Source organism: Saccostrea cucullata, unplaced genomic scaffold (genome assembly GCF_032062105.1).
Source record: "Saccostrea cucullata isolate Sc308-1 unplaced genomic scaffold, CSIRO_AGI_Scuc_v1 ctg258, whole genome shotgun sequence".
NCBI classification, from domain to species: Eukaryota; Metazoa; Mollusca; class Bivalvia; order Ostreida; family Ostreidae; genus Saccostrea; species Saccostrea cuccullata.
This window is the reverse complement of record NW_026931770.1, coordinates 30167-47005: the sequence shown is the minus strand read 5'-3', so window position 1 is coordinate 47005 and position 16839 is coordinate 30167. Positions and strand designations below refer to the sequence as shown.

The 16839-nt window shown below is 34.2% G+C and overlaps 1 protein-coding gene across 2 annotated transcripts; it reads right to left on the bottom strand.

Annotated features, from left to right (window-relative positions):
* Positions 1–5026: 5026 nt before the first annotated feature.
* LOC134233475 (geranylgeranyl transferase type-2 subunit alpha-like) lies at positions 5027–15533 on the bottom strand. Of its 2 annotated transcripts, none has more exons than XM_062715441.1 (12): positions 15406–15533; positions 11678–11788; positions 10452–10576; positions 10021–10208; positions 9589–9786; positions 9160–9243; positions 7731–7813; positions 7409–7507; positions 6932–7184; positions 6433–6567; positions 5803–6075; positions 5027–5694 (listed from the first exon to the last, which is right to left on the bottom strand). In XM_062715441.1, the coding sequence occupies exons 1-12, from the start codon at positions 15526–15528 to the stop codon at positions 5555–5557; spliced, it is 1812 nt and encodes a 603-aa protein (XP_062571425.1). In that variant the 5' UTR covers positions 15529–15533; the 3' UTR covers positions 5027–5554. The 2 variants fall into 2 exon arrangements, with proteins under 2 accessions (XP_062571425.1, XP_062571426.1); XM_062715442.1 differs by lacking the exon at positions 15406–15533 and adding an exon at positions 13740–13842.
* Positions 15534–16839: the final 1306 nt, after the last annotated feature.

Sequence of the window (16839 nt, the reverse complement as noted above, 5' to 3'; positions counted from 1 at the left end):
GTTTTTAAACATAACCTCAATGTGAAATCCAAAATGCCAGAAATGTTCTATATTTTGTCAACTTCATTGTTTACAAATATCAAGTTCCATTATCATAGTTTTGAGAACTCTGAAGTTTCTGAAGTATTGCACATTCCTTCCTAACTGACCAGTCCAAGATGTTCAGGTTATTATAAGTAGAACCGATGGGAGACCTGTCACCCTTTCTGTCTGCTGGGCACAAAATTGAAGTTTTTAGTTGTTCTGAATTTTAAAAAAATGCTTCTGAATATACATGTAGTAGTCATTAGACATAAAGAATTATTGAAAATTGACACAAAACCTTGAATTTTATATTTGTTGGAATCTGTTGTAAGCTATCTTTGCTAGCCAAGGGTTTCTGACACAATATGCACCTCATGAAAAGAGTAGCTTTTCAGAAACCCTTGGCTAGCGAAGCTGGTTGTAAGCTGTTCATTTTTAGAATGTGAATACATATAGTTAAGAGCCATTCTCTGTAATGATTTGAAATTTTATATAGGAGCTGTGGCACGCATAGTCTCAGAATTTCTCCAAACTCTCTATGATAAAAGTCATTGATACCCTAAACTGAAATCAGGCAAAAATTGGTTGCTATGCTTTATAGTTACCATGGCAACATATCTTAAAGTTCGAAAAATGGCATATTTTAACATGTTTAGAGCCCCATAGTTAACATTTGCGGCAAAGCAAACAATTGGCAATGACTGTTTCCAAAAGTTGAAGGTCAGATGTCTCCAATGCATGATAAACATGTTTGGTAAATCAACTATTACATACGTTACTATGGTAACAAAGTATTCAAAAGTAAAAAAAAATATTCATTGAATTTTATAAATTCACACACGTAAAAATAAAAAGCAATTATAGGATGAAATGTGACCAAATAATAGAAAAAAGAGCCTTGAAACATATACCAAGAACAAATATGATATTTCGTATTGGTTCGCAATGGTTGCCAAGGTTTTTATACTAAAGAGAGCCTTCAAAGTAACACTCTGTATTTTTAAATCTGATCCTATCTTTTAAAAAAGCACATTTCCCCATAACTAATGATCAATTTTTAAAGATGTTGGTGTGCTCCTAGTTTTCCCATTTGAAAAAATTCAGATTAGATTCTTTAAATAGAGCGTTGCTATGGAAATAAGCAGAAAATATATGCTTTAAAACCTGAAAAATATTTTCTTTCCTTGGATACGTACCCTTAAATGTAGATTCCCAAAACTTTTATGATTGATATTTATTAACAGCTAACCTGACTTTTAATTTTGACTATCATCCAATCTCTAAGTGGATGCAAGAAGTTGGCACACAGGGTTTAATATTGATAAAAAGTTCACAAAATCGAATATTTTCCCTTCTTGGTAACCATAGCAACGGTGTTGTATTCTTCATCAAATTTTATCAATATGTGATATTCAACTTCAGTTCTAACAGATAAGTACTATTCAAGCTGAGTCCTTTAATTTGGTTCTTAAATATATGGCAATTTACTTCTTAATGCAGCGAAAAATAATTCACTTTTAAGCACTGGTACTTTGTTTCCATGGTAACACTGCAAAGTAGCAATTATACCCAATTTATCTCATGTATTTGGTATTGCAAGGTCCTAAGGATGCATATTTGCCAGTCTTGAATTTTTATGTTTTTCCTCAAGAAAGTAGCATTAACCCAATCTTAGTTACTGGTTTTGCATGGTTACACTGTGTTACCATGGCAACCATAAAAGTTATTTATAGAATAATATTGCTTACACTTATATACTTAAGGTCAAACATTTTCATTGTTTTTCTCAAGTCGTTGATTGAGTTTGAGCATGTAACACCTACCATTAGTGAATACGGAGTGTTTTTCAGCATATTTCATCATTTTAAATGTATTCCAAATGTACCTTGGTTACCACTTACTTAGAGATATATTCTAAACAGTTTCTTTACAGTATAAGTGACATCAAGGTGTCATGTTTTTGTGAGAATGGTTTGTTTGCTTTTTCTAGTTTTTATTGAGCCACAGTCAAGAGTTAAAGTGGCTGAAAATCTTGATTTTTCAAACTTTTCCGGCTGTTGCCATAGCAACCGAGACACTTAGCAACGAAATTTTATTTGATATTTGTTTCTGGTGTCAAGTACTATGCATGGGTGAAGTTTCATCAAAATCGGTGACCATGCGTGGCAACGAAGTTCAAGTGGTTACAGAGAATGGCTATTAAATGTTAAGCTTATTGAAACTGTGAGTGATATACATGTACATGTTTGTGTACTTATGTTGCAATTTTTTTATTTATTACCCCCGTTTATATGTTTTACTTCACAGTGTGTGTTGCTGCATGTATTCTAGTGTTATGTCATGCTACAATTCATTTTGAAGTATGGAAAAGTATTAAAAGAATGGTGTAGTCAGTCAGTGTAAAATTCAAAAGAGAAGTATTTTATTATTGCCATTCTATGAAATTTATACCAAAAAGCTACATTGTACATGTATTTCAATTTATTATTTTAATTACATGATGCATGTTTTAATGTATTTATAAACTAAATTAAATATGAAAGCTATGACTTTTCTTTCTTTTGTTTATAACTTTACTGTTCAGCTTGAACTGGAGAATGCTTTGTAGCAGTTGAATTAGCTCAATGATTCGAGAAAGAAGAAAATATGAAAAGTTAACATGTGACACGACAGATTCTATGTAATCAGCAGATCTAGTCTTTGCCAAATACTTATAAAACAAGAGATGTTTGTAAACACTTGTGCCCCCCGAGGCCTCTCCCAAATGACTGAAATTTTTTTTGAGTCCAAGGGACAGAACTCTGTCAAAAATGGCTTGATCGTACTCAAAACAGAGCTTGACCTAGATCTGGATACGGAATTTCAATTCAATATATATGCAACCTCTGCATAGAAAATGAACGCAAACTGCAAATAACTGGAATTTTTCCAAGTTCAAGGGGCATAACTCTATCCGAAATGGCTTGATCTAACCCAAAACAAATATTGACTTAGATATTCTTGTATGTACTCTGTACATGTACATGTATATTAAATTTCATTTCAATATACCTATGCAACCTATGCAAAGAAAATGATCAGAAACTGCAAATAATTGGATTTTTCTTTTAAGTCAAAGGGACATAACTAAATCAAAAATGGCTCAATTATACCCAAAACAGAACTTGACCTAGATATTTTTATGATATAAATCTGTATACCAAATTTCATGTATACAAATGTATACAAAAACTGATGGTGGACTGACAGACCAACCGATCGACAGACAGAAGCAAGGCAATATCCCTCCCTTCTTCATAAGCACTTAAGAGAAGAGAGGCTTGACATGTTCCTCATAAACACTACTGGCCAAAACTGAAACTTCATAATACTGACAATTCTGTCAGTACTTGAAATCATGACAAATGAAGATTTTATGGCTCAATTATACCCAAAACAGAACTTGACCTAGATATTTTTATGATATAAATCTGTATACCAAATTTCATTGCAATATGTGCAACCTATGAACAGAAACTGCAATTTTTCCAAGTCAAAAGGGGCATAACTCTGTTCAAAATGACTCGATCATCCCAAAACAGAACTTGACTTAGATATTCTTATGATAAATCTGTATATTAAATTTCATTTCAATATGTGCAACCTTTGCAAAGAAAATGAACAAGAGGCCCATGGGCCACTTCGCTCACCTGAGAAGCTTTGACCATTCTGTTCTTTACCAGATTTCCCCCTTGTTATACATAATGCATCCCCACCCTACCCCACTGATCATAATTTAGACATTTTGAAATCTACACTACCCCATGATCCTTCCATGGGCACATATGTTTCAGCTTTTTTGGCCCAGTGGTTCCTGAGAAGAAGATTTTCAAAGATTTTTCCTATATATTTCTATGTAAAACTTTGATTCCCTATAATGGCCCCGTCCTTCCCCCGGGGGTCATGATTCCTACAATTTAGTATTTACACTACCCCAGAATGCTTCCACATAAGCTTCACTTTTTCTGGCCCAGTGGTTCTTGAGAAGAAGATTTTCAAAGATTTTTCCTATATATTTCTATATAAAACTTTGATTCCCCATTGTGGCCCCGCCCTTTCCCCGGGGGTCATTATTTGAACAATTTAGAATCTACATTATACTAGGATGCTTCCACATAAGTTTCAGCTTTTCTGGCCCAGTGGTTCATGAGAAGAAGATTTTCAAAGATTTTTCCTATATATTTCTATGTAAAACTTTGATACCCCATTGTGGCCCCGCCCTTCCCCCGGGGGTCATGATGTGAACAATTTAGAATCTACACTATAACAGGATGCTTTCACATAAGTTTCAGATTTTCTGGCCCAGTGGTTCTTGAGAAGAAGATTTTCAATGATTTTTCCTATATATTTCTATATAAAACTTTGATTCCCCATTGTGGCCCCGCCCTTCCCCCGGGGGTCATGATGTGAACAATTTAGAATCTACACTATACCAGGATGCTTCCACATAAGTTTCAGCTTTACTGGCCCAGTGGTTCTTGAGAAGAAGATTTTTTAATGATCCAGCCCTATTTTTGTCTTTTCTTGATTATCTCCCCTTGCGAGGGGATATGTCCCTTCATTTTTACAATTTAAATTCCCCTTTACCCAAGGATGCTTTGTACCAAGTTTGGTCAAAATTGGCCCAGTGGTTCTTGAGAAGAAGTCGAAAATGTGAAAAGTTTACAGACGGACAGACAGATGGACAGACAGATGGACAGACGGACGGACAGACAGACGGACGGACGACAGACAAAATGTGATCAGAAAAGCTCACTTGAGCCTTCGGCTCAGGTGAGCTAAAAACTGATGGTGGACTGACAGACCAACCGATCGACAGACAGAAGCAAGGCAATATCCCTCCCTTCTTCATAAGCACTTAAGAGAAGAGAGGCTTGACATGTTCCTCATAAACACTACTGGCCAAAACTGAAACTTCATAATACTGACAATTCTGTCAGTACTTGAAATCATGACAAATGAAGATTTTATAGTTTCAGTTTTATTCCTATTTGTGATATTGCACAACTACAGTAAATACTGTAAATTCTTTACTAGCTTGCATACAGTATACATGCACATACAAAAAATTATAAGAGTATAGTACATTTACCATACTAACATGAAGTCATCCTCATAGAATTTACACATTTGTTATATCATTAACTACATGTAAATTTCATTTACATTTACTTCAAAAAAGAAGAATTATTATGTATCCCATTCTCCACATTCAAAAATATTTTCCTCAAATCTTTTCTTAAATATAATTTTCAAAATCTTTTACCAGGCACTAACATAATGAAACAGAAATTATAAAATCACTTTTATACAACAAATCATCATAAGTGTAAATTAATTTATTAAATACTGATCATTAATAATTAAACAGAAATATATCACATTTTGTTTTGTAAGTTTTCCCCTCTCTGATTTCTGTGTCTGACATCTCGGAGCACCGACATATTTTTGGACCAGGTGTAGGGACCACGTCCCCCGGGGGTAACTGACCTCAGCTGGGGGACAGGGAGGGAAGCACTGCTCTTAAAGAGTCTGTATAGTTCTCAATATTGCACAAAGGATTCCCGGCGACGTTGACTTCCTCCAACAGGAGACCAGCCAGGGGGGTAAAAACTTGTACTGTCTGTAGGGCTGAAACAAAGGGAGAGAACTCTCAATAGAGACAGTAAAGTGAATGAATTACATGTAATATTCAATTCAGATTCAAAACCACATCGATCAAACACTGTTTTTATTTACCATTTTTCTGTAGATGAAGTGTTTTAAGTTGTTTACAATGTTGGAGGCTCTCTACATCCTCTATTTTGTTATTATTGGCTATGAGTATCTTTAGACAGGGGAGATTACTCAGGGGTCTAAGGTTAGATAACTGGTTCTGTGAAATGTCCAGCTCCTGGATTAGTACCATCCACTCTGTGTGACACAGAACAGTCAGGTCAAGGCCAGTCAAGGTCATCTCACGGGTGTTTACATCCTGAACATCCAGAATCTTCTCAATCATAAACTTGCTCTCTATAAAATAAGGTGATAGACCAATAAAAATAAATACTGTATTAAGGGAAATTTTTGCCCCCTTTTATTTTTGCCCCTCTTCGCCCTATCCTCCTTTTAGGCGAATTTAAAAGGGGGCGAATTCAAAGAATACAGTATGATTTCTTACACAAACTGTGATTGGGCGAATTTAAAATGGAACAAAATTGTTTTCAAGTGTGAAGGGGCAAAAATAAACCTGTATACAGTAACCTTTAGAGACAGAGGTTTTACAAATCATGAGCATAATTATATTAAATTTAAAAATAAGTTGACTGATAAAGGCATTCTATGAAAAGATCACAGAGGATATATTTTATCTACATGTAGAAAGCTTACTTAAATCCCAGTAAAATGCCCTCCTCTTGGTGTCTACAGCACTGAGTTTATTTATAGCCTCATTGATGCCTTCCTCAAACCTCTCATGCACAGGATCAATGGCCTTCATCAGGTACACCAAGGTCAAAAGCACCCCTGTGGAAAAAAATATAAAGTATGAGTTGTCACTTGTTCTTGTCAGCACACTGTATTATATTTGACGTGTAGGATATTTAGCGGAAAATGATTTTTAAACAAGTTAGCGTAGATTTGATTTAGCGCATTTCTTGATGTTCTTATTCATGTATCAATGTTTAAGACATTTAGCGATGTACTTGAATTAGCGGAAGTATCTTTCCGCCAAAAGCATTTAAAAGAATACAACGCCAAATGTAATACGTTTACCGTATTCCTCCTTGACTTGTGCTTCACACTAATCTCAGGAATAAGCAAAGAATGGAAAATAAACATATAATTTTCAAAAAGAACAGCTCTAATAAAAGGTAAGTGATGTTCATACATTTGTTTTCTGGCTCCACTGAGTGAAGTTCTTGGATCCCCTCCAGTTCTGTTTCCAGGGTAGAGCTGGCTGCCGCGCTGAGCTCGATACTAAATCTTGTCCCCGCCTTGTAGCCAGCCATTGTCCAAGCTTCCTTCTGACCCTGATTAAGCTGAAGGCCTTGTGAGAACTGTGTGCAGTCGGACTCGGTAAGTAGCGTCACTCCAATAGATAAGTCCTCTTCACTTTGTAGGCCATCCTTCACATCCATTACCTACCAATAAAAAAGGTAAACTGATGAAACTTTTTAAAAAAAAAAAAAAAAAGCTAAAACAAAAAATGAAAATTGTTTTTCTGTTTAGATTTTATGGACCATAATTCTCGCATCGCAATGTATTATTTAAGGTGAATGAATTTTCAAACTTATGCTAATTAATTCTGCAGTTATTGTAATATTTAAAGGTTGGTCACATTTTCTTGCACTCTCTTTAAACTTACCCAAATATTACTGTAATTAGTTGACCCTTTCACATTTTTCCATTCCCCCGTGATAGAGGTACTGTTGATGTTTACAGACAATATGTGGCCATGATTTACCTGTCAATATATTTATAGTCCTCAGTTAAACAAACTAATGAAAAACAAACATACACAGTAAACAGTTAATACACTGCTTAAAATGTGAAAATTTAAAAAAAGCATTCTTTGCTAAGTGGCTTCCTGAAAATGATACTAACATTTGGCAAAAATATTTTTTTTATCTACAATTATATGCATCTTTCAAATCATTTCTGCAAGAACAACGTCTTGGGTATCATACCTTAATGTGATTTGTCAGAAGCACTATTATTTGGTTTGTGTGACGTGAGGCATGAACACAGCTGACCTGAAGCTTTTTCCTGCCTAAAAAAACAACATTATCCAAAGAGTTTTTATAATACAAAACTGCAGCAAAGTTATTTTACTTATGCAGAGACGTATTATGTTATTTATGTCTCTGATTTATGTTAAAATATTTTTCCTTTATCAAAGAGTTTTTCAACGTTCTATTTGATTCACGTAATAAAGCTTAACAAAGTGAACATTCCAATCTCAACTAAAACGTAATAAAGCTTAACAAAGTGAACATTCCAATCTCAACTAAAACGTAATAAAGCTTAACAAAGTGAACATTCCAATCTCAACTAAAACGTAATAAAGCTTAACAAAGTGAACATTCCAATCTCAACTAAAACGTAATAAAGCTTAACAAAGTGAACATTCCAATCTCAACTAAAACGTAACAAAGCTTAACAAAGTGAACATTCCAATCTCAACTAAAACGTAATAAAGCTTAACAAAGTGAACATTCCAATCTCAACTAAAACGTAATAAAGCTTAACAAAGTGAACATTCCAATCTCAACTAAAACGTAATAAAGCTTAACAAAGTGAACATTCCAATCTCAACTAAAACGTAATAAAGCTTAACAAAGTGAACATTCCAATCTCAACTAAAACGTAACAAAGCTTAACAAAGTGAACATTCCAATCTCAACTAAAACGTAATAAAGCTTAACAAAGTGAACATTCCAATCTCAACTAAAACGTAATAAAGCTTAACAAAGTGAACATTCCAATCTCAACTAAAACGTAAGGCCATCCTTAAAAAATTCTTTTCTTGCGGTAACGCGCCTCCTCATTCTCATTTTAGGCATGAGTAGGTAGGTAGGCTTTTTTTTTTTTTTTTTTTTTTTTTGAGACAAAATGTCAGAAATAAATTTTGATTATATAGAGGTATAAACTATGTCTTAGATTTCACCTTACTAATCAAACAAGAAAATTAAAGCATTCTAAATGAATTCAATCCTTTATTGCCCAAATATAAGAACACATCAGTTCTTTTTTAAAAACGGCGTAGGTGCAATGGAGACATAAAAAAATATCAATCGGATAAAAACAGAGAAAATGGATATGTAAAAAAAAAAAGAAAAAGATTTTTGAACCGATAAAAAAAATCCAGTAGGGTGGATTTTGGTGAGTCGGTCGCGTTACCGCAAAAAAACATTTTTTTAAGGATGGCCTAATAAAGCTTAACAAAGTGAACATTCCAATCTCAACTAAAACGTAATAAAGCTTAACAAAGTGAACATTCCAATCTCAACTAAAACGTAATAAAGCTTAACAAAGTGAACATTCCAATCTCAACTAAAACGTAATAAAGCTTAACAAAGTGAACATTCCAATCTCAACTAAAACCAAGAAACCTACCTCTGCCCAGAAGCCACCTGTGATAAAACCAAGCACTTTGATCATCTGGATCTGTAAAGATGGCATTCTGAACTGTCTCATGTTCTGTAATTAAAAAATTAATTTAATCTATAAGATCATTTAAACGACAGATTTTCATTATAAAATAAACCTCTACATTGGTGCTATTTTTCTTTTTAATTTTTCAAAAAATTTCAAGATATAGCAAAGAAAATTCACAGGTCTCCAGGACATAACTATAACCCAGCTATGCTGTATATCTTCAATCACTCAGGCCTGATTACACACTATTATGTTTTATAGACATTCAAATTCTTATTTTAAACTCTTCATAGATTTTGCAAAGGCATGTTTATAAAACACTATGTTTTTCAGAAATTCAAATTCTTATTTTAAACTCTTCCAATGAGTAGATTTTGGGGTCCTGACCTTGCAGTAAGATATCCTCCTGTACCCTGACAGGGTGGGTGGGGTCAGGGAAGATGACAGGGAGGAGTTTACTGCGGTAATGCCAAGAGGAGTAGTTGGAGAAGTTAGTCTGAATTTTCTCTGTGGTGTACGCGAGTTCCTGTTCTAAATCAACATCTGAGGCCAGAACAACTGTGCGACGATAATCCCAGCAATGAACTACAAGAGAAGATTATCATATTCCTTCAAAGATTCAGTTTTTCCTATTTCAAATAGAATAAATGGTTTGTAATGCTATATATTCAATGACATGAAAATTTCCACACAGATTTCCAAAATTTCCAAAATTTTGAGTAAGAACCAATATTTTGTATCTTCCAATTATATTTTCTTCTTGATTTCAGAATGGACAATCTTTGTTACTTATTAAAATTGGCTGATTATTATGCTCACAGTTTCGCTCATCGTACTCCAAGAATGTGTTACAGAGCTGGAGTTCCCGTTCCCAGTCGGGTGTTGGCATGTTGTCCATGATGAAGCAGCGATGATGCCAGGCTCCATACGATTTAGGATTTACCTTCAAACAGGACTCCAGAAATCCCAGCTCATCCTGCATCAGCTTCTGTACAAATTCGGTCTCTCTGAAATATAACATACATTACATTTGTATGTACACTGTGTACACTGAGCTTCAAATATTCTTAACTGAATTTAATGAGTTATGATTTATAAAGAAAATACAATTTAAATTCATGCATTTTTTTATCTCTTTAAAAAAAAAATATTTCAGTGTAGATGCACCAACTGAATTGTCTGATCACTGTATTATTTCTACTACTTTAAGATTAGAGAAGCCATGCAATTTAGAGAAGTGGTCTGCTTACTTGTTATCCTTCATGAAAAGAAATATTTCCTTGCGGTAGTTCCAGAGAGAATAGAAATCTGGGTTAACAGATAATATCTCTCCTGTAAGCTTTAATCCTTCTTCATCGAATTCTCCATTTAATCTCTTTAAGAAAATATCAAGAGATATTAAGTTGTCTGTGCATCTTTTAAACATCTAAATGATCTTATACATGCATTTCCATACCACATGTACATGTACCATAACCCTTCCCCTGAAGACAGATGTACCTTTCTTACAAAATGTTCCAGAATCTAATTACAATGAATTTTCCGTGGAAAAATTTCAAACATTTTTTGTTGGAGCTTTAAAATTTCATGCAATTGCAACTTCTCATGCCTTTTGGACTAGCGGAAAAAAAACCTCGAATGTATTGTGTAGACACCATGACAACCCCCCTTTTCACAAACTTTGGAATAAATGTTGGAAGACTTCTTATCTGAGGACTATGGAATTAAACTTAACTCAAAGTAAAACACTAAACATACTACCTAAAATATACTGTACAAGAGACTTTTACCTTGTCTATCCTATATTTAAACAAGCATTCTGAGAGTATTACATAAGAAATACATGCCCCCTACCGGATTCCCCCTTTTCTTTAGGATGTCATTTCATAATATGCAAAAGTTATGTACAAGGTAAAACTGGTTGATTTTGAGGTTGTGGATGCCTTTAACCTTATAAAATAATCCACATATAAAAGACGAAAATTCAACTCATTTTTTCAACGTCTTTTTCTCGCTTTATAAATTTACCATGTTGGCCATCGGAATTTAGCGCAGCACCAACCTGATCTTAAACCATTATGAAAAATTAAAAATGCCATAATTTTGTCAGAAATCAATGAAGCGAAACGACATTCAACGTTGATCTGTAACTCATCAAGACACACTCACATACCAAAATTCAGCTCAATATCTGCAAGCGTTTAGAAAAAAAGTGCGGAAAACCAAGTAGGACAGACTGACAGACAGACGGGGACATACAGACGGACTCACAGACAGATGGACAGATGGAAAGATGCAGAGGAAACCTATAGTCTCCTCCGGTTTCACCGGTAGGAGACAAATAAACAGGAAGATGTATATTTTTTTTAAAATCTAGTGATGTTTAGTTAATAGATTTGAGGTTGTTTTTCTGACCTCTGACGGAAAGACCCTAAATGAAGCAGTTGAAATTTTATTGTGTCTGTGACCCACTTACTTTTTTAAATGCCGCTGACGTAGCTGCGTTATAAAGTTTGAGTTTCTGCTCTCGTTCTTTCCGCTTTGCCTCCTCCTGTTGGGCTGTTGTTTTCACTTTTAATCTACCATGCTGAAAATCAGAAGCAAGAAATAGCAATAAAGTTAGCTCTACTTGCACAAAATATTTTGTTACAACCACACTTCTCTGCCCTTTGGCAGGTCCGGCACAATCTCTTGATTAAGCTATATAGCTTGATTTAGCTAAATAGCTTTATTAAGCTATTCAGAATAGCTTGATTAAGCTATTTTATTAGACTTTTTTCTCAATAGTGTTATTTTTTCAACAAGTGCAAAAAGTCGCACCTTGGTGCAGTGGAAATATTAAACTTGGAACTCTTCCGAATACAATGCATGTGAAAATCACTCACCAAATTGCGGCTCCTTGAGAGACTTTGTACTCAAAGTTTTTAAAGTTTTGGGGCTATTGATGAGTGACCACACAGTTATTTCTTGAATGAAATTATAAAAGAGGTCATTTATGGCCAACAGGATAATTGATTGGTAAGAGCTCAGCACAATGAGAAGCAATCATACTTACCCACGCTTAATCGAACACACAGTTAATCAAACAATGGAAATTCATGTTTTGCTTAAAAGTACTCAACAGCAGCAATGTTAGAACTTTCTATGATTTAGGTTGTATTTTTGATAGTCCATAATACATATACTCCCCGTCAATGAAAACGCAACACTCTAATTTTAGGGTGAAAAGTATACACGGGTTATAACTACGTACCAAAAAAGGTAGGACATCTTTTACTTTGCCAAATCAGTTATTTAACGGTTGAATAAATTTCTTTTCTCTACCGGAAGTTGCTTTTTAGCCCTCTTAATAGAAATCAATTTTTTGAATTTTTAATAAAATCTTTAACAATATTTTGGGTTTTCAAGATTTTGTAGCTGTTTATCATAAGTAATGTACTAAAAGTCCGGGAAAAAAATACTTCTTTCTTTACCGGATGTGATGCCTATATTTCTTAAAAATGACTGATTTTCATTGCTAATGGTGGAGATTCTCAAAATAAAGAAAAAAGAGATGCAGATGCAAATGAGCACTATTTAAACACTCTTCAGGCTCATGTGTTTCAATAGCATAAATAACAGTTTCTTGACCGGAAGTCCAAGAGTTAATACACTACGCCAAATTAGAGAAAATTCGACCGCTGTGTCTGAACAACGGGCAATTAAAAATGCCCGAGAATATTTATTTCGCTCAGATAAAGACATAAATAAACCTAAGACATGGTAGAAATTGGACTGCGTACATTAATATTGTACATGGCGGACTAGCATGTTTTGATAAAATTGTCGGAAGGGGGGATGTTTTATTTCAATGTTATCTGTTCAGAGGGCTAAAAAAAGCAACTTACGGAAATGGTTTAAAAAACCATTCAACCATTAAATAACTAATTTGGCAAAGTAAAAGATTCCTAACTTGTTTGGTACATATTTATATCCCGTATATAATTTTTCAACCTAAAAGTAGAGTGTTGCGTTTTCATTGGCGGGGAGTATATATGAATAGTCATATACTTGCAACTTTTTGTTTATTTCTTGCGAAAAACGTTTTTGTGAAAAACTGCATATAAATAGCTTTATCAAGCTATTTTGAATAGCTTAATAAAGCTATATAGCTTTTTAAAGCTATATAGCTTAATCAAGAGATTGTGCTGGACCTGTTTGGCTTTGTATACAGAAGAGTGTATTTTTATATGTAAATACTTGAGTTTTTTCATTCATAAGTGAGAAATGAAGTGTCAACATCCCACAATAGGCTTAAAATGTATACAGCTGCATGATACGTTTATCACCATGTTTTCTCCCCGCAAGCCTATGAAGATGAAGTCTAACATAACATCACGTTCGAATTTGCTCTATTCAATTAGCCATATAATTGACTTTACGCAAGTATGAAGTAAAATACTTAATGTGAATATTTGTTCTGTCCATATAAAAATTCAATAAGAAGCAATGATAACTAAATGTTAACAGATCTATTTGAAATAAACAACGAATCTTACCATCTCGAATGACTCTGATTATAAAACGGAAATGAGTCTTTTGTTATCTCTTATCGGTTAGAGAGTGAAGAATTTGTCATGATAATTTAAGCATGGATGTTTCGTATAAGGGGCCAATCTGAAGCTAAGTGTTTTACCACCAATTTTAAGTCATCAAAGGGCAAACAAAAATAAAAGGTATATAATTAAAAAAATATATATCATACGAATGTAATGAATATTCTATTTCCAAATGACATTTAAAAACATGATGAATTGAATATATCCCACTGCGGCATACGTACACCATCTTTTCTTTTAAAAGTTATAAAGTAAAGAATTTTAAAAAATGAATCTTTAATGTGAAAATTCATTGTCTCTTTCATATAAATTAATGAAATTTTTCTTAAAATCTATAACAAAAGAATGGTGCTAATCAGTGGCGGATCCAGAAGTTCATATGGGGGGGGTTTTGAAGCCCAAAGGGCCGAAGGGGGAGGGCATAGGTGGGGGTTCGGGGGGCCTCCCCCGAGAAAATTTTGTTTTAAATGGTTCTAAATGGTGCATTTTCCAGCATTTTAGGGGTACTTTTTGTAGCTTTTTTAAAGACCGATCATCACAAATTTTTAATAAGATGATTTCAATTTGATTTCACTTTAACACAAGACTTTAGACTTTGCTTTAAAAAAATGTTAAATCTGACAATTTTAGGAATGCAAGCAGTTGACTTCAAGTTGTCTTAGTTTACTTTAAATGCACCTACATGTACAATTAATTTAGTTCTATGTCAGGCTGACTTCCAAGATACAACTAATGTGCAAATTTTTAAACACTAAAAAATTAAAAATTGAATTCTTTTCAGAATCCCTAACTTGTGCTTTTCAACTTACTTGAGTATATACTGTCAATATGATTTGGAATATAAACACACGTGTACAATTAATGAAATTTCAAACTGTCTTAACTGAAGAAAAAATTTACATAAACTGGAGAATCTGTCAAAACTAGAGGGGTTTGCTAAGCCAACCTGGTTTTGTAAAAAAAAAAATATATTAATTTTAAAACGGTAAAAAAAAACTCTGAATAATATTTTATTCTTAGTTTAAAAAACATGCATTTTATCAGCTAAAGAATATTACCGAGCAGCACCGTAACTATGCAGTTTTCTGTTGTTGGTACCTAACTACCAACTGTTACCAATTGTACTGTGATCTTGTGACTTCACTAGATGCACGGACTACCCGATCTCTGAGGCACTCTCTCTGTTGATTACCTGTGTGTTGTGTGCGTTCAAGCGGAAAGAGATTTCCTGTTACGTACTGGATTTATATTTCACAGTTGTACAAACAAAGGGTTTATGTTTATTAGAGTCTTATCAATGCAACAAAATGACGAAATGACACTTGTAAAAAAAAAAATCAGTGAGCGGGGGGGGGGGGGGTGTCCCGAACCCCCCCCCCCCCAAACCCCCCTGAATCCGCCCTTGTGCTTAAAGAAATGAACAACTCGTGATCAATGTGATTATAGTAAACAGTTAAAATGTGACGAACGTCACTGTATCTTTACAACTCTTAACTATAGTAAACACATATTGATTTTTAAAATTATATTTTACAACTGTTACCAATATTGTTTTACAAACAATTACATGTATATTAAAGAATATGTAACAAACATAACCGTCTACCCGATCAATGCATACTACATAGATAAGGCTCACGGTGGGTGTGACTGGTAGACAGGGGAAGCTTACTCCTCCTAGGCACCTGATCCCACCTCTGAAATTTCCAGAGTCCATGTTACAAGACATCTTCACATATTTGTATAATTTATCATTTTTTGTGATTGACCATTGTTTGTTATTTTAAGTCTTTTAAATTTGCATCTGATAGTGCTGTGCAACAATACTATCATTCCAGTGCACATGCACTACGGTTCTTAGGGAAAAAAATCATTTTGCGATCATATCAAGCCATATTATTATAGAGCTACTCCAAAAACGTTTCCATGATCACTCATCTGGAGAATGTATGTTAGATTCAACATTTTGGAAGTGTTCATCCTTGTATACCAGAAGATACATCATCCATGCTACCTAGCTGCAGAACTATAGCTCTGGGAAAAAAAATGAAATTGACAGAACGGAGAGATACAGTGCCACCCCATGAAAAAACTGTATATTTATTGTACACAAAAGGTTGCGTTAGGTTCTGGATTAATTCTTCTAAATTCTTACCTCAATTGCAAAAAAAAAAAAAAAAAAAAAAAGAAAGAAAGAAAGAAAGAAAAACAGCGCGACCTTTTGTGCGCAATAAATATACAGTTTTTTCAAAGGGTGGCACTGTAGCTCTCCGGTCTGTCAAATTTTTTTCCGGAGAGCTACCATACTACGGTGCAATATGGTTAAAGTATCATTCACTCCTCTGGAAAATATAGGTCAGATCCAACACCCGAGGCAAACTGGGTAGTGTGCATTCCTATTAACACATCACCCATGCAAGTTTAGTCCAGGTATGACTGATAGTTACTTGAGAATGGACCTGCTTCAAAAATTTTAATCTAGTCACTAATCTGGAAAATGTAGGTCAGATCCAGCATCAAAAGCAACTCTGGTAGTGTGCATCCCTAGAAGCATCATCTACACAAGTTTGGTCCGGGTAGTTTGTTACTTGGAAATTGGCTTATTTCAAAAATATAACAGGGACGCAAACGCTGATACCGACGGTATAGCATAGGCTTAAATATGTCGACTTCGACGAGGTGAGCTAAAATCAATTCTTGTTAAAACTCAGTTTTGCTTTAATTTTAACATTTTTTTTCACTTTATTTTGCAAAATGGTCTAATGTTCTTTTCCCAAGTGCTGATCAAAATGACTGATACAATGAGAATGATGCATGATATTAGCTGGTCCAAATTACTATAATTCTGATTTTTTATTATATACATTGATAATAATTTTTGTGAAGGGATGTTCCCTCCCCCCAAAGTTGCCTTTTACGGGTCTTATCCAATAGAAGTAAGCATCTCTGCAATGATGAGAGGATTCACTAGAAAGGCTACGTACGTTCATCCTTAAACTGAACTCTCGAAATAAAAACTGCGAGAAGCATCACTACTACG

What these genes read in the sequence shown, in the direction of transcription:
- LOC134233475 (XM_062715441.1), bottom strand. Translation starts at nt 15,528, where the DNA reads ATGTCTTGTAACATGGACTCTGGAAATTTCAGAGGTGGGATCAGGTGC. An exon ending in CTTTTCATGAAGGATAACAA is followed by an intron (nt 10,209 to 10,451) that starts GTAAGCAGACCA and finishes GTTATATTTCAG; the next exon opens with AGAGACCGAATTTGTACAGA. An exon ending in GGCATTTTACTGGGATTTAA is followed by an intron (nt 6,076 to 6,432) that starts GTAAGCTTTCTA and finishes CTTATTTTATAG; the next exon opens with AGAGCAAGTTTATGATTGAG.